Source organism: Asparagus officinalis, chromosome 2, assembly GCF_001876935.1.
Source record: "Asparagus officinalis chromosome 2, Aspof.V1, whole genome shotgun sequence".
Classification (NCBI taxonomy): Eukaryota; Viridiplantae; Streptophyta; class Magnoliopsida; order Asparagales; family Asparagaceae; genus Asparagus; species Asparagus officinalis.
This window is the reverse complement of record NC_033795.1, coordinates 26582914-26608128: the sequence shown is the minus strand read 5'-3', so window position 1 is coordinate 26608128 and position 25215 is coordinate 26582914. Positions and strand designations below refer to the sequence as shown.

General features: G+C 37.5%; 1 protein-coding gene across 1 annotated transcript; it reads left to right on the top strand.

The window, feature by feature from the left end:
• LOC109830571 (ribonucleoside-diphosphate reductase small chain) lies at positions 4407-5737 on the top strand. The gene has a single exon (XM_020397872.1). It carries the CDS (start codon positions 4534-4536, stop codon positions 5542-5544), a length of 1011 nt encoding a protein of 336 aa, XP_020253461.1. The 5' UTR covers positions 4407-4533; the 3' UTR covers positions 5545-5737.

Here is a 25215-nt window from a genome sequence, read left to right as displayed (position 1 = left end):
AAGATCTAGAGAACTGTGGGCAAATATTCGACATGCTGAGAAGTACATGATTAAAGCCATGCAAAGAGTCTTAGTGGAGATCGTGACCCGTAGTTGATAGAGCGTTATTGGGATGCCTCAATTGTCACAAATGGCATGAATAGGACCTTCTCGAATGGTCATTGGTGTCATCCATATATAAAGACAAAGGCAGAATGCAGCTCTAACCGCTGGAGAACGCAGCTTCAACCACTACAGAACGCAGTTTAAATCACTGCAAAATGCAGCTCCAACCGCTGCAGAATGCAGCTCCAAACTGCTGCACAACGCAGTTCCAACCACTGCAGAACGCAGCTCCAAACCGCTGCACAACGTAGCTCCAACCGATGCATAACGCAGCTCCAACCGCTGCAGAACGCAGCTCCAAACCGCTGCAGAACGCAGCTCCAAACCGCTGCACAACGCAGCTCCAAACCGCTGCACCAATCACTGCAGAACGCAGCTCCAACCGCTGCAGAACGTAGCTCCAACCGCTGCAGAACGCAGTTCCAAACCGCTGCACAACGCAGCTCCAAACCGCTGCACAACGCAGCTCCATCAGCTACAGAACGCAGCTCTAACCGCTGCGGAACGCACTTCCAGATGCTGCGTTTAAGCACAGAATCTATGCCAGAACGCAAGTCAAGGTTCTGACCCGTTCAAACGTGATCCATGCAGTTTCGAAAACCGTTTCTCACCCACGATCTGAGGAGCGGTTTACGTGGGTTGATGAGGCGACTAAACCCTCATTTGGGTGCGGATTATGAGGGCAGTTACACCCCTAATCCCCCTATAAATATCAACAAACTCAACAGAGTTGGGAGGATTTTTTGAAAGGTTCGGAGATAGAGATCCAGGGATCGGATTTGGAGAGGAGAATCTAGATGCAACGATCTTCAACAAATTGAAGAGTTCCAGACATTCGATATTGGGCTTATTAACCGAATTATTTTCGGTTCAAATAACTCTTTTCTTATTAGAGTTTGTTACTCATTCTGAGCTACAATACTCATCAAGAGTTATCAACCAGACAGGTCATTCGTTCTAGTAAGTTGAGACGTTCGGATCGTCAACGGAGAGCAAGTTCGACGTAAGCATTCGAAGGAAGCACTCCATCGCCACCGTGAAGAACCCAGAATTAAATAAAGGGGAGAATCCAGATCATTCTCTTCTCTTTTGTAATCAGAAAATTTAATTATAACTGAGAGTTGAGAGATTTGTAAACATTCTTTGTCTAAGCAGTTAGAGAGAATAAAATCAAACACAATATTTTCTTATTTCTTTATCTACAAAATTTCCACAAACACCATCGTATTTCTGTGATTGGCTTTAGAATCTTGGGGTCACCATAAATATCGGGGATATCTTTTAATATGTGGAAGCTGTTACACATCGACAATTCACTGCTAAATGGATAAAGAAGCGGTTGTTCTTCGATCGCCTATCCACAAACACGTCTTTTAAAATCTATAAATACACACTAGCACCCTCATTAAAGATAAATATGAAAGGGAGCTCACGAATTTCAGAGGGGCTAGATGCAGGTTTCTGACGAGAATTTCAGAGAGGCTAGCAGATCTTGGCGAAGTTCTCACATAAAGAGGGAGAGTTTCGAGAGATCGGACGGCTCATTCCGCCTTTGCATCCGGATCAAACTTGGTTTTGATCTCGGAAGAGTATAATCTCACTTGGTCGAGATATTTACTTCTACGATTGCGTTTTCTTTGTGAAGTAAGAGCTTTGAATGCTTTTATTCCGATCAACAGGATCTGATCTGACTGTGGTCCATGGATAAAACCGCCGGCACAGCAAAGATCCCACACAAGCAATGCGCTGATAAACGTCCTCTGCGTGTATTTGAAGAGAGTTGTAAATTTTTTGTTTTATTTTGTGTAAGCGGAGTAGTCTTATAAAAGAAGACTTAAACTCTTTTTGAATTCATTGTAATCGATAAATGTGTGATGATTCGATAAATAAAACGCACGTTCGACGCAAACATGCATTTGTATGTTTATCCAGGTTACATGTACATAATGGTTTCCAGGATATGTGCACTATGTATGTGTATATGAATGTCTTTTTTTAGCAGAATGTGTATGTGCATGTTATATTCGCAAGTTGTGTGTTTGCATGATTTTACATAAACTGATACATAGTGCACACATCCATGTTCATAATTGCCACATAAACGTCTCACATGCTACTAGTTTAGATATTTTTGTAATGGTGGAAAGTATATGGAACAGTTTTATATCCTATACTTTCCATCATGGTTTGTGATTTACTAACAGTGCATGTTTTCACGGTAGCTTTAGAATCCGCCTTCAACACAGCAGGACCAGGACGTTTGATCACGACCACATGACATCGTTAGATTTGTATGCTGTACATATGGTAATGTGCCTACAAGATTGGTGGATGTACGAGAAGAGAACGCAAGGCATCGATCGGATGACTGGTATTGAAGATAAATTTGAAGAGTTGGGACTAGCAGATAGATATAAAGAGTAAACATTATTCATCAAATTGTAATTTTTATTTATTAGCTAAAATTTTGTGATAAATTATTCTGTAAACAGTTACAAATGATAGTGATATAGATGAGTAGGTGCTAACCTAGTTGGGATGTAATTATCTATTGTGATGCGATGAATTTCAAAATAAATTTATAATTGTAGATGAATTACTGATTATTAATAGAGAAATTATTTTCATCATTTTAATTTTTATATTTTTTTGTATTTGTAATTTATGTAATTTCAAGTGATTAATAATATGATTGTTTTTATTAAAATTTTATTTAATTTTTGGTTATGTATTATTGAAAATTTAAAGAAATAAAAAAGTAAAATCACCAAAAAAACGTCCTGACCCGACCCGTTTGGACACCCCTAAGTATCGAACCCAACGACTGTGGGAGCCATATTGGGATATCTCCACTGTCCAGATCACCTATGGTGGGCAAAATAATTATAACCAAACGACCGTGAGAGCCATATTGGAACCTCTCAATAGTCTAGATCACCTGTAGTGGGCAAAATAGTTGTAAACTTTATAAATTAAATCTGTTGTTGTAGATATAATTTCTAGAAATCAAGCAAACCGGTAAAGTCGGCACAAACGATCATTTTCTATCCTACGAGCGAGATTTTTAGAGCGGGCAACAAAAAGATCCTTTTCTATCCCCAATATACGAGCAGGCAAGATCGTTTTCTACGGGTACGGGGTTAGATTTTGAGAACTGAGAGGGAACACAAAAGATCATTTTCTGTCATCAAATACGAGCGCGCGGGAGTCACGCTAGTTGAAAATTTTCGATATCTTTTTGAGAGAAAATTACTGAACTCGGCTCAATGCACCATCCGATAGCAAGTTTGCGCGTGTCAACGGCCACATGGCACGCTTCAATCCATGGTATGCACTATCCACCCACAGAAGTAAATTCCTCTGCCACTAGCCCTCGTGTCTATCTTTCGCCCGCCAAAAAAAAAAGTTTTCCTGCCAAAAAGTTCGGTTCAAATTTGGGAAAAAAAAGGAAACGGTTACGAGACTCTTACATTCCCCATACCCGACCCGCCTATTATTGAACTCGAATCTGAAATGTTTGTTTAGTAAATTGAATTGGATCCGATATCTGACACAATCCCAACAAACCCTCACAACATAGTAAGTATTGAAATATAGTTGATCCTGTCTTTCAACTCCAAAACATTGTAGGTGAAATTATGTTCAAATGTGTGCAAATAGTTGATGGCTGACACTTTAATTTTACAGCTACAACTAAACTTTTCTAATTGTAGAGAGGCAAATAGTTATAATTGATGTAGAATATCTCAGTTGAATTATAGTTATAATTTTTCTAGCTGTACCCAACTAAACAAGAAAAAAAAAAGAATCTTATAGCAAGTTCAATGTACAAGTCTATGTAAGAAGTGAGAAGAATATGTCAGGTGTATGTTAACAATTTTTCAAATTAGTATAATCTACATACAAAATAAGCACACCCAACAAAAATGGATACATACGGTTAAAATGTCAATACAAACAGAGTAATGAATCAACACAGTCAATAGATAGATCAGTCTTGTTACTGATAGCGCGACGCATGTTCGTGATCTGCTTCTCGTGTGATTTTCTATCTTAATAAGATTATTATATTTTCCCGTTAATCAGCTCAAAACCCGACCCGTTTAAAAGGTTGAAAATTTTCGACCTTAAAAAAAGCTTTCGGGTCAGGTTCCATCAAACTTAACCCGACCCACTTGCAACCCCCATCCCTAGGGTCAATCCTGAAGCGGTAACAGCACTGCCCGGTGTCCGGACCCCAGCCTCCTTCTCCCGCAAGACTCCCACCAAAATATCCAAAAAACTCAAAACCCCCAAAAATTTCAAATCCCCCGCGTCTCACCCTCACCACCCCTATAAAACTTCCCCCAAAACCCCCCAATCGTCTCCACACCCTTCAAATCTATTCCCCGAAATACCCAACTTTGTTCCCGAAATACCCCTCCGAAAATGCCCTCAATGCCCTCCCCCATCGCCGACGAGCCCCTCCTAGCCCCCAACCCCGACCGATTCTGCATGTTCCCGATCAAGTACCCCTCGATCTGGGAGATGTACAAGAAGGCCGAGGCCTCGTTCTGGACCGCCGAGGAGGTCGATCTCAGCCAAGATATCCGCCACTGGGACCAAACCCTAACCGCCGACGAGCGCCACTTCGTCACCCACGTCCTCGCCTTCTTCGCCGCCTCCGACGGCATCGTCCTGGAGAACCTCGCCGGCCGTTTCATGAAGGAGGTCCAGGTCGCCGAGGCCAGGGCCTTCTACGGCTTCCAGATCGCCATCGAGAACATCCACTCCGAGATGTACTCGCTTCTCCTCGAATCCTACATCAAGGACTCCGATGAAAAGAGCCGCCTTTTTCACGCCATCGAGACCATCCCTTGCGTCGCCAAGAAGGCCGAGTGGGCGCTGAAGTGGATCGATGGCTCAGAGTCTTTCGCCGAGAGATTGATCGCTTTTGCTTGCGTCGAAGGGATTTTCTTCTCCGGGAGCTTTTGTGCCATTTTCTGGCTTAAAAAGCGCGGATTGATGCCGGGGTTAACCTTTTCAAACGAGCTCATATCTCGAGACGAAGGCCTCCATTGCGATTTCGCTTGCTTGTTGTATTCTCTGCTGAACAACAAGCTGAGCGAAGAGAGTGTGAAGGGGATTGTGAAGGATGCTGTTGATATCGAACGGGAGTTTGTTTGCGATGCTCTGCCGGTTGCTTTGGTCGGGATGAATGGGGATCTGATGAGTGAATATATTGAATTCGTGGCTGACCGCTTGTTGGGGGCTTTGGGGATTGAAAAGTTGTATGGAGCTTCGAACCCGTTTGATTGGATGGAGTTGATTTCGTTGCAGGGGAAGACGAACTTCTTCGAGAAGAGGGTAGGGGATTACCAGAAGGCGTCGGTGATGTCAAGCTTGAACGGGAATGGGACGGGGACCATCCTCGAGTTCAAGATGGATGAGGACTTCTGAAGGTCCGGATTTGGTTTGGGTATTTTATGTAATATTAAGCTCTTTTCCTTGCTCATGTTCGTTTTCAGATGTTGTAATGTTTAGTTTGTTAGTGATGTTTCTTCTCGAACTATCCATAAGGTATCTAGTATAGTTGTGATCAAGGTTCCTTTTTCAAATCAAAAAAAAAAAAAAATGTAAATAAGGTTCCTCCTGTTTGTTGTGTTCGCTGGTTGAATGAGCTCTTTTAAATATGTGATGTTTGAGAAAATGCCTATGAGATAGAGCGATATGTTGTTTGTTGTGTTCTCTGGTTGAATGGGCTCTCTTGAATATGTGGTGTTTGGGAAAATGCCTATGAGATTGAGTGGTGTGTTTTTCTCGACGTATTTGCTGTTTGACAAAATGCTCGTGAGACGGACGGCTGGCCTGCTAGCTGGGCACGATTTTTATGAACGCAAGGTGTTTGAGAAAATGTGTCCGGTGTGGAACACCAATATGTATGTCATAGTGGAATGGTATGTTGGCGGTGAAAGTAGTTGCTAAATGTTCGTGATTTCTGAAGAATGATTTAGTGCTTGTATCTTTGATTAAGTTGATGTGATCTCCTTTGTAAAGGCGTACGTTATGGTCATTAGACTGTTAGATCGGGAATGATCACGTTGAGGCCTTGATAATTGGGAATAATTTCCTATATCTTGTTGTTTGAGGCCTTGATAAGGTTGCATTATGTTGAATTCAATCTGTTGTGGGTCAAATATTAATCTTAACTTCATTTTTGTATATGTTTCTAGACTGACATATAATATTTCTAATTGTAGCTGGATATTTTTCTATAACATCGCACTTCTGCCTCCTTTGGTAACATTTCAGTTATAGTGGCTTTAATGTTGTATAGTATTAGTTTGTTATTTGTTCTCTTCCTCAAGTTATGTATTATATATAAAAAAGTCTCATATGATGTTGATTTGGATGTTTTATGCTTTATACTTTTGTTGTAACATAGATGTAAGATTCGAATATTTGTGGGGCTTCTTTAGCATATTAAGCCATAAATTTTTCCCCTTTAGTTAATATCTCTGGGCATTATTCCTATTCCTCTACATGTTAAGCAAATAGTATTGTTCACGATGGTTGTCTTTATAAAACTAGTATAATGCATATGCATTACACATTGACATACTTGTGTTATATTTTAAATTTTTTTCTCAAACATTTTCATGAACATTATATTGATATATTTTTATAAGGTATATGAAATATATTAAACTAATTAACATAACAATATTTTAATATACCTATATAATTGAACAAAATTTGACTACTAAATTTATTAAGAATACTATATATGTTAGATGTCGGCATTGAAAAATACTATATAGGGCACAAACAGTTTAATATCTAGATATATATATTTCATTTTATAAGTAGTATACTTTAGTAAAATGTCGCTTCTGCAATCAATATGAATAAAAAACAAACTTAACCTTCATGGACAAACATATGTTGACTCATCAAGCCTTTTGCCCCTTTCTAAACATTGCTGTCTTGATCTTATCTTACAAAACATTGGTCATTTTCTAAGATTTAACTCATGGTAAAAAGAAGAATTCCTACATAGATCATTGGTAGCACTCAAGAAAAAACATAAAGCTCATCAAAATTAAAGGTTAAGAGGCTCAACTACATAAACTTCACAATTGAATCCTCCGGAAAATAAAGAGTAACATGAAAAAACTGAAAAAAGAAGTGAATAGATAAAATGAAGTTAATATTTTATGCTTGTTTAGACATTAAATTACATGTCTGCTGCTCATTATTACTCTCAACACATTCTAGATCATGCTATCATTTGACCTTTGTCAGTCGGATTCTCAGTTCAAAGAAATGATTATCAAACCATATTATTACTTGCATGGGTGCGAGAAATAAAAAAAAAAACCATGGATTAAGAAAAGCTTCCCAGTTGACAACTGTTTCAGGTCATCCCTTAGGATGCAAATGCTAAGATAGTTCTAGCCCAAATCCAATAAAGAACATTGAATCCATGTTACATACAAGAGTCAGTTCATGCATGCATAAACATTAAGCCAATGAAATACTACAATCAAAATAGTGGTCACTATTCCTTCCACTCATCCTCTTCATCCAAGTTCTACTGTCTAAAATAATGTTTATGACATTGATCACAGTCTAAAATTAATAAAAAAATTAGATCATTGTCATAGTCTGCCAAAGTTTTATTTATTGTCTAAGATATACATATGTTAGATCCCAACTCAAATTTTCAAAAATAATATGCATCTTAAGATATACTCCAATTATTGGCAAGCCAGAGAACTAAATGAATTAGCCAACATAATGTCTGGAATATTATGACCCCTTTTTATTTCACAAGGTCCGCAAATAAAATTATCAAAAAAAAAAAAAAAAAACAATAGTCATACAAGTAAAATAAGGAGAGGAAAAAATAATCAAAGCAAGATGCAAACTGGGCTGAAAAATTATTGTAGGCTATATAAAATATATAAAACACATCCAATAATCAATACAAGTTAGACCATTCATAAATATCAGGGTCCTTATCTAACCAATTATGCAACATCATTAATTTCACAGCTGAAAGAAGACAATTGAAATTTACATTAAAAAGTATATAAGAGAGAAAAAGGGGAGTGAAATGGCCTTCTAAACTGTCTTTAACTTCATGGGAACGTCAAGACACCCTCCTATGTAAAATTTCATAATAGGGTATCTCATATAAGTAAACCAAGCGAAATTCCCTTGCTTTCTCTTTACTAAAATGTCTAATGATGGAAGACAAATAATAAAGAAAAGCTCCTTAGCCATGTCATGCTCTGCACCGGATCTTAAATTTTCAATCGCTTTTCTTCCTGTGATAATCTCAAGAATAACATCCCAAAACTATATACATCTGATTTTAGAGTCAATAGTCCAGTCATAGCATATTTAGGTGCACAAACATCCACAAGAACCGATTAGTCGAGTAGAATCATGAGTCTTATCACCAACAGGACCAAGCTTTGCCAATCAAAATCAGATAACTTTGGATGAAATCCCTCTCCAAGCAAAATATCAGAGCATTTTAAATCAAGATATATAACCGGAAGGTTTGTTTTATCATGTAAATATTAATCCAATCATTTAGCTACACCAGGAGCTATTTTCATTCTTGTATTCCAGTCAAGCTGCCTTTTATCTAAATCAAGATATGTGAGATGAATATAGTTATAGAGCAGTTTACATCGTATGAAGTCTAGACAAATGAATATGATATGTTAGAGGATTATACTGTAATATACAATGGAAATGGTCTTTGAGATACCCTAGTGCATGGATGTATTTATAGACTAAGATTTTTTTTTTTATCATCATCCATACAATAGTTAATTAGGTTAACAAGGCTCAGATATTGAAGTAGAATCAATATTAGCACTTATACCAAGAATTCTCTTTTTCCTTGCAAGCCAATGCGAGCTGCTTGATAGATACTATCTATAGGAAAGCAAAACAAACAACACTGATATCCACAATCAGGAAAAACACATGTCAAGTCTATAGCTTGATGAAATTGTCTCAAAATTGAGAAGGATACATAAGAGCCTCCTTTTAAAACCATACATGTGAGAAAATGCAATTAATTAAGAACATTATCTTACCATGCTTCTTCTCGTACCATCACAACTCTGGTGTTGATCTCCTTCAATATCTTCATGATGTTCTCCACCGCCTCCTTTAGTTATGCTATTTGAAGAGAAAGATAAAGTAAGAAGTGGTACCCCTATTTGCGGAGAAAATGGAGATGAAGCAGTGACATGAATTATTAGAGAACGTTTGATTTGGAGGTAAAGAGGAGGCAAAAGAATACTTGTATTATTTATTAGAGATGGTAAAAGATTAATTATACTAACCACTAATTGTCAATTTGAAGGAGCTTAAACAGTTGTACTTCAAGCATCCGAGCGCCAACAATTATCTAATTTTTTGAGGTTCTAGATGGGTTATAGATAGAATAGTTGAGGAAATTAAGAGGACAAAAGTAAGGATTGTATTATTTCCCTTAAGTCCAACTATAGTGTACATGACTAAATGATAATAATGCTTTAATTAGTCTCATAATAATTGTTAGTATGTATTAATTAAATGAAACTTTGAGTGCAATATAGTGATATGGATGAATATTGGGGGATATATTAGGAAATCAAAAGTTTTGACAACCATATTCTCTTTTATAAGTAGTATAGATATAGAATTTTTAAACTTCTACCATTAACATTAGAAACCAACTGATATTCTGTTTTTGCCCTTTCCTTATTACTTGCCAAATTGACTGCAGGGTATTTGACAAAAAATCAATTTAAATGTAGGCTAAAATCAGAGTATATGGAAGCATTTTTGTCACAGATACTGGTCAGGATCCAATGTTTTGTGGAGCATTCTATTTCCTCAGTTTTTTCTTCCATATTTACATCTTTCAATTTAAATTAGTTACCAATTTAATTTGATACACATTATCTTCTCTGGACTAAGTTATTTCTCACAAGTTGCTGCTGCCATATACTATAGTTGATTATGGATTGTTAAACTCAGTTGTTGAACAGTCATTTATCGTTTATGCAAAATTACATTTCAAGCACCTTTTATACCTTTCACTTTTCATTTTAAGTACTATTCAAATAAAGAAAAAAATCATTTAACAATATCGATGCTTTGTTGGTCTCGGGTGTGGAGACCCAAACCAGAAATCAAATAAACGAAGAAAACAGGAAAAACTTGGGTCGGTCGACCGACGGACCTAGTCCGATCAACCGCGATGGCTGCAGTAAACGAGCGTGAGAAGCTCGCTCTGGACCGACAGGGATGGTCCGGTCAACCGAAAACCCTGTAGAAATCCAAGCTCAAAATCGAGCTCTGGCCGATTGACCGACACGAGGACTCCGATCGATCGAAAACGTGCACGAGAAGCTGATTACAGGAAGTGTTCCGATCGGTCGACCGGAGCACATGGCCCGGTCGACCGGAAACAGTTTTTTCCAATTTCCAAATTCGTTTTGGAATCTGTTTTGGGCTGGGATCCTATATATATATCTAAACATTTTTAGGGTTTGTAGAATATGTGAAAAAGAGGGTTTTGAGAGGATTCTTTTAGAGTGATCTCAGAGAGATAAAAACCTATTTGTGAGCATTGTAATCTTCTTCAATTAATCAAAGAATTTGTGTGGTGTGGCTCTCGAGTACGTGGGCACATTATCGAACCTTGTTAAATCTGGTGTGTTCTTTCTTATTTATTTTTTCCTGCAATTTTTTCTTTTATTTACGGTGATTTTCCTACTTGCTAAACTCTTAGCACAAGATTCGGAAGGGCACGAGTTCGATTGATTGTTTCGAATCCTAAATAACTGGTATCAGAGCTTCGTTCAGAAGATTTGTGCAATGGCAGAGGAAAGAAAATTAAAGATCAAGAAGTTTGACAGATCAAATTTCACCTACTGGAAGTCGCAGATGGAGGACTACCTGAAAGCAACCCTAGAGGGGGGAGGGGGGTGAATAGGGTGAATGCTAATCTAATCCGATTTAATGCCAATTAAAACTAATTAACAAATTATCCTAACAAATAATATATACAATAACTTATATGTGCAAGGATATGTAAACTAAGAGCACATAAACATGAGCAATGACAATATAGAATGAATGAACAATGAGCACAAATAAATACGTCAATGCAAACTCAAACAAGTAATATAATCACGAAGTTCGGTCCCCTCGATCTACGTCTTCGCTCCCCACTCCCGGGAAGAATTCACTATCACAATGGATTTTCAACGTTCACCCAAAAACGTTTACACCATACAATATCAGTTTTTAACGCTCATTGATCAACGTTCATAATTACTCATAATGTAACTACACAAATATCAGCTCAAATGTTGGCCTCTCACGTACCTCCCTCAAGTGCTCGGAATTACTACCTCTCACTAGGCTTTACTACCGACCTCACTCCTCTTGGGACCGACCACGTCTCTTACCTCTACACTCCTCTTGGTATACTTGTGTAATACAAAGTGATCCTCACAATAAGGCTCAAATACAAATAATTTATTCTCTATAATAAATGAGAACACAGTGTAAGCTCACACTCTAAGTCACACAATCTTACAACCCCAAATTATATGATGTATGTAAATACTATAAGCTCAATAGGTTGTGTGTGAACAAAGAGTATAAATAAAATCAAACTAAACTCAATTTAAAAATCTAGCTTATGGAAATGATAATCAAATATATAAATTGCTAGAGATTTAGTTTAGAAAACTTCTCCAATGAAGACGAGAGAGAGAGAGAGAGAGAGAGAGAGAGAGAGAGAGAGAGAGAGAGAGAGAGAGAGAGAGAGATGAAATGGAAGTCCAAACACAAATTGATGATCTCCTCTTGCTCTTGTGAAAATCACTTCACATAAACTTTTGTTCACTCTTAAAACAAACTTAAACACCATTAAACTTTATTTTAAAACTTTCTTAATTACCCTTAGAAGTTAGAGGGTATGCGGTATATATAGGATCATAGAACAAGTCCCAAAACCAAGAGAAAACCAAGAGAAAACCAAGGAAAAAGACAAAAAAAAAATAGAAATCTAAAAATCTAGAAAAACTAGCTATTAAGTCGTCAGTCGATTGATGAACAATATCAGTCGACTGATGAGCTGACCGTTATAGGAAATTCACAGCTTATCGATCAACTGAAGACCTCATCAGTCGACTGGTAAACTCATTAGTCGACTGATAGTTTATCAGTCATAAAAATAGAAACTTTTGCACTTTCCAGACGAGTTCATCAGTCGACTAATAAGATCCATCAGTTGACTGATAATAAGTTATCAACCAGAAACAAATAGTAAATCTGATTTTCAAACCTCTTTAAAAAATAGCAAATAAATTCTAAAAATATAAAACTTTGGGGAATGCTTGTAAACATGATAACAAACCAATTACAAAAAGAAAATTTGGAATTGCACTTTCCAAAAATGAAAACTCGTTATTTTATAAAATAGTCCAAAAACATGAAAACTAAACATACATGTTTTTGATATTTTGACTTAACAATATTTTGAAAATTTTTGAATGATTTTATAGACTTAGGAAAAGATATAAACTAGTGTTATTAAGTCCATAAACCAAGAATACAATATTTCATCGAAAATACACATATTTCAAAATAATAAACATGATAATCAAAACTTGATTTCAATGAAATCATAATAAGCACATATCAACATGAATATGTATTTATATACGCGTATTCGATTCATGTATATGTGACTAAACACATAGTTTATCAAAAAACAGAGTTGTGGGAGAGCAATACAAGCGTCGTGCTGCTAGGCGAAGCAGTGGAGTATTGCACCCTAGATGGCGAGAGTCCAGTAGCCGAAAGCATCACTAGCTTACGCTCTGACCCGAGTTGCATGCTGCACCCTAGATGGCGAGAGTCCAGTAGCCGAAAGCATCACTAGCTTACGCTCTGACCCGAGTTGCATGGGGCACGTGGAATCCCATGAAAAATGCTAAAACCGAAACTCAAAATTTTCAAAAATTTGAAAAAAAGATCTTTTTCTCTTTTACGATTGATCACAAAATAAACCCATCCAATAAAAAAATATTTTTTTGATTGGAAGGGAATGAATCAAGAAAGGTTATATCATACCATATCAAACCTAAAACCTTACTTTTTTTTCCAGAATTTGTGCTACTTAATTTTGTTTATTACCAAATCAATAACTAGAAAGTAAAAAGAATAAATCTCTCTTTAGGAATTATGAAAACGTGTATGTATTTATATGATTGAGCTTAAAGTATCTACACACATAGTATAAACTTAAAACTAAATTACACAAACTTTCTTGATCTTCAATTTGAGCTCGTCTTGGTAAATTTTACGGATGAAGCTTGATCTTGATTAGACTTGAATTGCAATGGCTTCATGTCGATATTCCTTCCATCCTCTAATAGATATGATCGCGAAGGCTTAATTTCATCCTATCTCCAACTAATATTTGTGTAGATTACTTAACAAAATAAATGCAAACACATGAAACACATTGTTAGAAATTGTTTGTAATCATCAAAATAAGATTAGGGAGTAGGCTCATAAATATAAGACCTAACAAGGCTAACACTAACTGTACCAGAAGGATCTTTACCGTCTATTGATAGACAATGCTAAAGGAAAGAAGAAGGAGGAATCAGACAAGCAGTGAGAAATACTGGATAGGAAGGCTTTAGGACAAATTCGGTTGTCGCTCGCCAAATCGGTCACCATAATATATTGAAGGAGAAGACGACGGTGGGTCTTATGGAAGTACTCATGAAGATGTACGAGCAACCATCAACCACAAACAAGGTGCATCTCGTCAAAACGCTCTTCAACCTCAAGATGGCAGAAGGATGCTCCTTCACGATGCACCTCAGTGAGTTCAATAAGATTGTTGATCAACTTATCTCCATGGACATTACGTTTGGTAATGAAATATAGCCCTATTGATTCTATCGCAGTTGCTAGGTAGTTGGGCAGGTTGCGTGACCGTAATTAACAACTCGAAATGAGAAGTTAAAGCTGAGCAATGTTGTTAGCATGATTCTATTTGAGGAGGTTAGAAGGAAATCGTCCGAATCAGAAGGTTCAGGTTCAGCCCTAAATCTCGAGCAGAGAAGCTGAAGCTAAAAGAAGGGTAACCAGAATAGGAATCGGTCGAAGTCAAAGAAGAAGAGGTCGAACTCGAAGGTTAGGCCTATCAAAGAGAAGTGTTGGAAATGTGGCCAGGAGAGACATATGTCTTCAGTCTGCAAAGTACCAAAGAAGGATGCGAACGAACATGAGGCTCATCTTATGTAAGATGCCTTGATCCTTGCTATGGACAGTGATTCTGATTCTTGGGTTATTAACTTAGGAGCCTCTTTTCACGCCACTGTTAATAAGGAACTTCTTCAGAACTATGTAGTAGGGGACTTTGGGAAAATATACTTGGGGGACAACGAGCCTTGCAGTATTGTTGGAAGAGGCGACATGCAGATTTGGATGAAGGGATCTAAGTGGAACATGAAGAATATCATACATGTACCGAAGCTGAGGAGGAATCTTGTTTCAATTGGCTAGCTTAGAGTAGAAGGCTATGTTTTAACATTCACTGGAGATTCGTGAAAATCTCCAACGGTAGTATGATGGTTGCCCGAAGTAACAAAATAAGAACTCTCTACCTCACTTCACATGCGAGTGACACCCTCACAATTGTAGCTGTCAAGGAAGGTGCAGATCTGTAGCACAATAGGTTGGGACACATGAGTGAGAAGGGTATGAAGATTCTACACTCACAAGAAAAGCTAACCAACATTGATTCAGTTAAAATTGGTGTTTGCGAAGACTGTATCTACAAGAATCAGAAGAGGGTAAGCTTTCAGAAGGGTGGAAGGCCACCTAAAGCTCAGAAGCTAGAGCTTGTTCATACAAATGTATGGGGCCCAGCTAGCGTATCTTCTTTTGGCGGTTCGGTGTACTATGACACTTTTATCAACAATCACTTGTGAAAGGTATGGGTATACTTCATGAAGCACAAGTCAGAGGTGTTTGGAATTTTTAAGAAGTGAAAAGCCATGATGGAGAATGAGACAGATCTGAAGGTGAAGTGTTTGAGATTGGACAACGGTGAAGAATACAAGCTAGAGGAGTTCAATAGGTTCTGTGCTCTAAATGGGATTCGTTTGGAGAGGACGACTCTAGGGACACCGTAACAAAACGATATTGCAGAAAGGATGAACAGGACATTGACAGAGCGTGCGAGGAGCATGCACTTATATGCAGGTCTACCTAAGACGTTTTGGACGGACGCGGTGCATACAACAACTTACCTGATTAATCATGGACTATCAATTTCATTAGATTTTAGGATTCCAAAAGATGTTTGGAGTGATAAGAAGGTTAATCTCTCACAGTTGCGAGTATTTGGCTATGTGACATATGTTTATATCAGTGACCATATTAGGAACAAGCTAGAAACTAAATCATAGAAGTGTACATTCATTGGATACGATATTGATGAGTTCGGGTATCGTCTGTGGGATGAGGAGAACATGAAAATTATTAGGAGCGGAGATGTGATATTCAATGAGGAGGTGATGTACAAGGACACGGACAATGCTAATGATAGCCAAAGCAGTGGGAGAAGCACTACAGATGTAGATGGATCCGAGTACATGGATTTAGAGGAACTTCTAGATATGGGTGATAATATTAGTTCTGACTGAAGAACAGAGGAGACCCCAGGTGCAGAGACTAACCAGGGTGTAGAGCTTAGGAGGTCATCCAGGGTGCCCAAACTGAATCCTAGATATATATCATCACTAGATTATTTGCTTTTGACAGATAGCGGAGAACTAGAGTGCTATGAGGAGGTTATGAAAGTGAGTGAATCTCAGCAGTGAGAGCATGTAATGCAAGAAGAGATGGATTCTCTACACACTAATAAGACATGTGAGTTAGCCCAGCTACCTGCACAGAAGAAAGCTTTACACGACAAATGAGTCTATCGGGTCAAACAAGAGAGTGATGGAAGCAAGATGTATAAGGCCAGATTAGTCGTGAAGGGGTTCCAACAGTGGGAAGGATTGGATTATACAAAGATATTTTTCCTCATTGTGAAGCTTACAACCATTAGAGTGATGTTGAGTTTAGTAGCTGCAGAAGATCTCTATCTTGAGCAGTTAGATGTGACGACTGCCTTTATTTATGGTGACTTGGATGAAGAAATCTACATGAAGTAACTTGTTGGTTTTATTAAAGAAGGAAAGGAAGAGATGGTGTGTAAGCTCAAAAAGAGCTTGTATGGATTGAAACAGGCTCCGAGACAATTGTACAAGAAGTTCAACAACTTCATGCAGAGCAATGGATATGAAAGATGTAATTCAGATCATTGTTGCTACTTCAAGAGGTTTGAGTCTAGCTATATCATGTTATTATTGTATGTTGATGACATGTTAGTTGCATGACCATGTTAGAGGAGATAAACAATTTAAAGAAGTAATTGGCGAAGGAATTTGCTATGAAAGATCTGGATACAGCGAAGCAAATTCTTAGGATGCGAATCAGTAGAGATGAAGATGAAGGAACGTTAAAGTTGAGTCAGCAGAATACATCGAGATTGTACTTCATAGATTCAACATGTAGAATGCTAAGGTTGTTAGCACGTCTCTTGGAAGCCAATTCAAGTTATCTGAGAAGAAATCACCCAAAGCAGATGTAGAGAAGGAGCACATGAGCATAGTACCATATTCATTAGCCATTGGTAGTCTTATGTACGCGATGGTTTGCACGAGGCAGGATATCGCCCATGCAGTGGGAGTTGTGAGCAGGTTTGCAAGCAATCTAGGGAAGCAATATTAGGAGTCCGTAAAGTGGATATTGTGCTACTTAAGAGGGACTACAGATATATCATTGTGTTTTAGAAGGAAGGAGTTAGTACTACAGGGATACGTGGATGCATATTTTACCGGTGATCATGATACGAGACGAAGCACCACTGAGTATGTTTATACTTTGGCATCGATAGCAGTGAGCTGGGTCTCACATTTGCAGAAGATTGTAATATTCTCCACAACTGAGGCAGAGTATGTCACAGTGACTAAAGTCAGTAAGGAGATGATTTGGTTGACCGGGTGCCTGGAAGAGTTGGGTTTAAAGCAGGGGAAAGGCGTTCTTTATTGTGATAGCTAGAGTACTATACACCTTACCAAGAATCTAATATATCATGTCAGAACAAAGCACATCAACGTACGTTACTACTTCATACGCTCGATGATTAAGGATGAGAAGTTACAGCTAGAGAAGATTTTGGGGAGTCAAAATCCTACGAATATGTTGATGAAATGAGTGACTATCGACAAATTGAAGTTGTGCGCAACTCAGTTGACCTTCACGCGTACAAGATGAAGGCGGAGCCACACTAGGAGGATCGGCGGGATCGCCGAGATGATGATGATTGAAGAATGGATTTATTCGGATAGGAGAAGGTACCTGCGAAGGAGGCGGGAGTTCAGGAGAGGTCGTTGATGGCGATTTGATCTCCAAGTGGGAGATTATTGATCTCGAGTGTGGAGACCCAAATCTGAAATCAAAGAAACGAGCATGAGAAGCTCGCTCTGGCCGGTCGACCGATAAGGTTGGTCCGATCGACCGAAAACCCTGTAGAAATCCAAGCCCAGAATCGAGCTCTGTCCGGTTGACCGACAAGAGGACTCCGGTCGACCGAAAACGTGCACGAGAAGCTGATTATAGGAAGTGTTCTGGCCGGTCGACCGAAGCACATGGCCCGATCGACCGAAAACGGTTTTTTTCCAGTTTCCAAATTTGTTTTGGAATCTGTTTTGGGTTGGGATCCTATATATATCTAAACGTTTTTAGCATTTGTAGAACACATGAAAAAGAGGGTTTTGAGAGAATTCTTTCAGAGTGATCCCAGAGAGATAAAAAACTATTTGTAGGCATAGTAATCTACTTCAATTAATCAAAGAATTGTGTGGTGTGGCTCCCGAGGACGTAGGCACGTTGCCGAACCTCGTTAAATCTGGTATGTTCTTTCTTGTTGGGAGATGAAGATAGAGCCACACTAGGAGGATCGGCGGGATCGCCGAGATGATGATGATTGAAGAATGGATTTATTCGGATAGGAGAAGGTACCTGCGAAGGAGGCGGGAGTTCAGGAGAGGTCGTTGATGGCGATTTGATCTCCAAGTGGGAGATTATTGATCTCGAGTGTGGAGACCCAAATCTGAAATCAAAGAAACGAGCATGAGAAGCTCGCTCTGGCCGGTCGACCGATAAGGTTGGTCCGATCGACCGAAAACCCTGTAGAAATCCAAGCCCAGAATCGAGCTCTGTCCGGTTGACCGACAAGAGGACTCCGGTCGACCGAAAACGTGCACGAGAAGCTGATTATAGGAAGTGTTCTGGCCGGTCGACCGAAGCACATGGCCCGATCGACCGAAAACGGTTTTTTTCCAGTTTCCAAATTTGTTTTGGAATCTGTTTTGGGTTGGGATCCTATATATATCTAAACGTTTTTAGCATTTGTAGAACACATGAAAAAGAGGGTTTTGAGAGAATTCTTTCAGAGTGATCCCAGAGAGATAAAAAACTATTTGTAGGCATAGTAATCTACTTCAATTAATCAAAGAATTGTGTGGTGTGGCTCCCGAGGACGTAGGCACGTTGCCGAACCTCGTTAAATCTGGTATGTTCTTTCTTGTTTATCTTTTCCTCAATTTTTTTTTTATTTGCGGTGATTTTCCTACTTGCTAAACTCTTAGCACAAGGTCCGGAAGGGTACGGGTTCGACTGATTGTTTCGAATCCCCAACATGCATCAGGGTGAAAAGTAAATTCAAGTCTTTAGTAGCCATTGTGTGGGAAATGTTTGTTTCTCATGAAGTAAGCAAAAAAAACATAAGGCAGATTTTTACTCTTCCTTCTGTTTGGCCAACTATACTTGGAATTTCAATTAAGTAATAGTAAAATTCTTCTTTCTATTGGATGTAAGAAAATAGACTAAAAAATAAACTTGACCTGTTAATAAATCTTTTGCATACGCACATTCTTCCTATTGAGTACAAGTGACAGTGATGTTGATTCTAGTTGGACTTTGTTTGGTGTAGTAATAGGTCATAACAATCGAAATATGAATAATTATAGCGCTTTTTATGTCAAAATTTAGCTCCATCTGTTTTATATGTTAGTTTGTGGTAAATGTTTGCGTGTGACTGCTATTTCTTTTGATTATGAACTGTTTGAGTGAATGCCTGTGGGTGTGAGATGGTAGGTTGCAGTAAACTCGATGTTTGAATGTTTCAATTCTAGATTTGATGTTGCAGTATGTTGAATAAGGTTGTCTTAAGAGAATTGTTTATCGCCCATATCTTATGTGGATATGAATATTTTGCAAAGAAACTAATTGGTCAATCTTATGTGAACGTTACCTGTTTGAGGAAATTCCTATGAGAGGTTAAATCACAGGTTATGATAAAGTAGTTTGTGGATAATGTCTTGAGATTCTATATTTGATGTGGCTTAATATAAGCAATTTGTGGATATTTATTTGCTTACTTACTTGATGACGCTGATTTGATTTTGCTGGGTCCTTTAATGGTGCTAGTTCTTGGCCATTAGATCATCAGAGGGGGTGTGAGCATTTAGAACTCTGCTCTTGTAGCTGATACCGAGGTAATGTTTTTTTTTTTCAAGAAATTTACAACGTCACGAGCTGGTCCCATTTTGGTTCAACCGTTCAAATAAGATTCTATGGATCTGTGAAGCTGTCATTCGTATTCTCTGTGCAACAGAGGCGTATAGCTTTAATTTCATACGATGATAACTTGCATATTTTTATGCAGCTGCTTGAGAGGGGTCTTGTAAACCTCGTTTTAGACACTAAAGAGTAGCGTACTTAGTATCCATAACGCTTAAGCTGATGATTATTCAAAGAGTACCAACCTCCAAACTTATAAGCTCACACTCTAAACTTTAAGACCAAGAGTCCCAAAACCGCAATGTCTCACAGGAAAAATTAAACAGTGAAGCGGAATGCGTCAAACACGATTTGGTGAATCAATTGGCTGCAAATTTTAGCGGTGTACATAGTGGTAAGGCACCACTAACTGGTTTGCAATATCCATATTGGAGTTTGATCAATGTCCAGATTTTGGTTGAGGGACTTGTAAGAGTAACGTCTTAAAAGATCAACCAGATATGCTAAGTATATACGACTATACATTGAACCTGTAGATAGATTCTTACTCCAGTTGTTAGATATGATTGTATTTCCAGGGTTGTGTTACTTGAATTTAAAGGTGGGACTATTTCACATTGAATTCCTCTCATTTTGAGAGAGCATTGGAGCTGCGGCTTTGTCAAAAGTCAAAGTTTTTGCTAATGCGTGCTCCTACAGTTCCTCTGTTTCCAGGCTACTTTAGGAACATCATTCTAAACATCCTCGAAGTTGGACCTCGATAGGGAACTAACGGGGAGATAACCATTTGGGCAGTGAAAGAGTCTAGGGATGATAAGTGGCTTAACGCCCTATGCATGGGATGTATTCGTAACTGATCATTTATATTATGTATAATCTAGTCTTATGCTGAAATGTACTCGTGGTTGCACTCACAAATTTATTTATTTATTTGCACAAGAGGATTGTTTCGAAGGGGCATGCAAGTTGCAAGTACCATCCAAGTTGTTGGTTTAGCTTGGTTACCCTCCCTGTGTAGGTTAGTAGTAAGTGTTAGTAATCTTTGTAACTAAGCATGTTCTTCGAAGTTTCCGTGTTCACTTCGAATCTCAAGGGTCTTAATCGTTATGGAGGTTCCCACAGGCTTCCAACACGGGTTTTCAACCTAGATCAGTCTCACAACCTGTCCTTTTTTTCTTTTTTTTTTAAGCCTGTGGCTCTGGTCTTTAAACATTGTGAATGTAACAGCCAAGTATCTGTAGATATGTTTCAGTTGTAATCTACGGTCTATTTATGGATTTCTTTCACGTGTAGCAGGTTCGTAGCGCTTATAATGATCCTGCTCTGAAAATATATGCTGGACATGCACAATTAGGTGAAATTTTTGAATTAGACCGGGCTACTTTGAAATCCGATGGTGTTTTTCGTAGTAGTCCAAAACCAAATCGCTTAGAAATTTGCAGTAAGAAGATAAATCTCATTCCCTATGTACAAGAATATAAACATAAGCAGTGTAAACTATTTATCCCAAGATTAATAATCTTTGACTAATTATTTGTAGTGAGATAGTTAGGACAACAATGCTTACGATGTCTGAGTGTTCTCTCTTCTTTTGGTTCCACCACCACCTTGCTATCAAGAACGAGAGAAAGAACTAATACACTCTTTTGGTATTTCTATTGAAATACCTATATATGGTATTTTACGTAGAAATAAGCACCTAAACTATAAGACAAGTAAGCCTCTCCAGACCATACAAATGCCCGTCATCGCTTTCGTTCATTTGGCTAAAAAAATCAACAAAAAAAAAAGAGATGATTTTTTTTTAACAATCTAAGGAAAGGAAGCAAAACTACCTTTTGGGTCTCCCCAAAAACAACCTTCTTTTTTTGAACCCATTTTCAAAAACCTATTTTGGTTGAATCTGAAATGAAAAAGAAATAGAATTTTAGATATAAGGATTAAACCATGGATAAATCCAAGCAACCTTTTGTAAGTCCAAGTGATCTTTTCGTAGGCATTTCCCCCCAATTGAATCTAGGGGTCTGTTGATGCTATAGTGTAGAAAAATTTCTCCCTCTTCTTTTTCTTACACATGATCAAATAATATTTTGTTGTTTAATTATGAAGTTTCTTGTTCTTGTGAGCCTATCTCATGAATCGGACATTCTATCATATGTTATCTAGGAAGCAGCATTATTATCAATTTGTGGATCAAACATATCCGTGATATTACATAATTTTTATACTTTATATTTAACACTAAGTGCTTCGATAGATGTCTATGTTATTTTGAATCATAATATATTGTAAGCTTTGAAGAATACATCTCTAAAATAAGGGCTTTTATATGAAAACTACATTTAAAATAGGGGTATAATACAGGAACCATATTTATTGTTTTATTTATATAAGAACTACCTTAAAAATATATTTCGTTTCAATCAACCACCAAAACTCATTTGCTGTTGATTTTTTTTATTAAAATTCCTTTAATACCCCTATTTTATTGGTCCCTCTCCCCATTCTCTCCCCCCCTCCCCCCCTCTTCTTCTAACTCTAGATTTAGGGCTCCTTCTCCTTGCCCCCTCTTCTCTTCTCCCCATCTTCCTCTTCTTCTACCCCTAGATTTAGGGCACGATTGCAAGAGGGAGAGGTTTGGGGGGGGGGGGGGGGGGGGAGTAGTCAACACATGATAACAATATAAAATGAGTTTTTGTGGTTGATTGAGATGAAATATACTTTCAAAGTGGTTCATAAATAAATTAAACAGTAAAGATGATTTTTATATTACACCCCTATTTTAAAGGTGGTTTCCATATAAAAAGCTCTAAAATAAATTGATAGTCTCTATTTGATAAAAACTAGTATTCCTTGAATTGACCTGATTTCTTGCCATGTCTTGTTTTTGGAGGATTATCATTAGTTTCTAGTTTCTCTTTTGTCCACTTATTGATGCAAAAATTTAAGAAATTTTATTATGCAGAGCATGAACTAAAAGCCAACCCCATCTGCGCAGCTTACATATGATTGTACTTTCTGCCCCTGAAGGAATATTAAAAGATTTAGCCTGTTGAGGTAATACTATTTGCATGCTACTTTACTCATAGGTTGTTTTCAGTTGTTGATTATGGACCATGGTCTTTCTTTGAAATATTTACAACTTGGAAAATTTTATTCTATATACTATTTGTTTCTCTATACTTTACGATGAAGCATGTATTTCTTATAATGTGTAAAGTATCTCCATTGTGGTATAGTATTTTGTTGAGTACATTTGTGTACCTTGCCTAAGCTAAAATGACCACTGCATTATATAACTTTACAGTTTTTTTATTCTCTATACTATTTGTTTCTCTATACTTTATAGTTTTTTTTGTAGAATCTACTTCGAGTACATGTACACAATATTAAACAATAAAAAATTATATTCATATCCAACACAGAATCTATTTAAAAAAACTGGAATTTACACTCATGTTCAGCAAATTAAAACAGGATACAAGCATGCCAGACGAATATCGTACAATATTGATAACATATAGAGTAGCAAGTCCTTCAGTCACACTAACATACATCACACCAGAATCGGCGACTGCTAAGTAACAAGTTTTCAAACAACACTTACACGGTTCCCCATTACAACTTAATATAGCTAGAGAATAAAATTAGCAGCTCGATCAACTCGAAGAAGACGAAGTAGAATCTGTCGTCATGTACTAAAACTCTACATGTCCAGGCCAGGGTAAAAGCAGCACCTCAGTCATTCTTCGTGACCTCTCATCACCTCAACTACCAATTTACATCAAATCAAATAAAAATGAAATCAGTAACAAGCGTTTTGTATATGGAATTGACCAGTGGAGAGATCTAATTAGTGGAACTAAGTATATACCCTAGTTGGAGAGCAGTCTGCTGCTGGTGAGAGTAGTGGTGATTGGGATCAAGCAAGTTCACTTGGAGAAAGTTTCGTGAATCGAATTGGGGCATGCCTTCATATTCATTCGAGGTTGTTGCAGGTAACATGTTCATTTGCTGCTGGGCTCTCTCATTTTCAGCTATCTGTTTATAACATTGGCCCTGTTAGTAACGTAGAAGAATGGAAATATATACACTGAACAGATGATAAAGGAACTCGATTAATAAGTAATGGTTGCAAAAATTCAAACCCCAAAGTGAAACCTAACTATGATATCTCAGGCTATCTTAGGATAATATACAAATTTTTGTATACAACAATTTGTGTGACTGTGTAGTACAGAGCTTTCAGAGTTCAAAGATTCATTTGTTATAGTGTACATTGAAGTTTTACGTGTAATTAGAAATGTGTGAAAGTTACATCAACCTCATATATTAGCTCTCATTGAAAATGAAGCTAATTTCTTACTCTTCATCTAAACCGTTAATCTCCAATGCATTCTGTCCTAAAATTTTAAATTTGCCTTTATACTCAAAATGATATAAAAGCATAAAACTAGTGAAGCTAACTGTACAGGGATAGCTTTCAACATAACATGCATATATCTTTTGAGAGGTATATATATATATATATATGAAAAATTCTTCAATCATGTTTAAGTTAAATCAGTGGTTTAATGCTTTCTCAAAGGAATTAAGCTCGGGACACGAGTAAGATTATTGGCGTGCAAAATTTTTATATGCAAAGGGATAAGTTCTTGCTACATGCTATATAGTTAATCAGCTAGCTAAATGTATTCAATAGGCAACATAACAGGGAATTAAGAAATTACCTTGTTCCTTAAGCACATATTATCATTTTGCAACTCCATATTCTGCAAGATAAAATCATTAACTATGACAACTTTCAGGAGAGTAAGAGAACAGGCATATATTGATGCTTATTACAAGGGATTTTATTCTTCTTCTCACCCTTTTTTGCATGTATTCAATCTCAGCATACAACAACTCATTCTGCGCGTAAGGAATAAAATTAGCACCCAATTCAATCAGTCTAATGACTTGGAGGATTTATTAGTAGTCCTGAAACATATACAATATTGGTTGGTAGACAGAAAATAACTACCAAGTTCATGATTTGCACTTTATATACAGCTAATCTTAATTCACAACAAATAAGTCATGGATGGAAAAGTAATCTGTAAACCACACCAAATAATTCATGGATGTCTCACCCAGTGCAGTAAATGATAGAGTCTGCAACAACCCATGATCCATCGGCAAATAAAACTTTTCCATCTTCACAGAGAGAGTCAATCTGAAAATACACATGTCAACTTGGCAATCGTTACTTCATATTAGAAAATAATGCTTGATTATAGAAAAATAGCTTCATGCATGTGATGCTATATATAAGTGCTTTAAATGTCTATACATGCATGTACAATGTGGTGGCATTTGCAGTATATGACTTGGGAATACCTG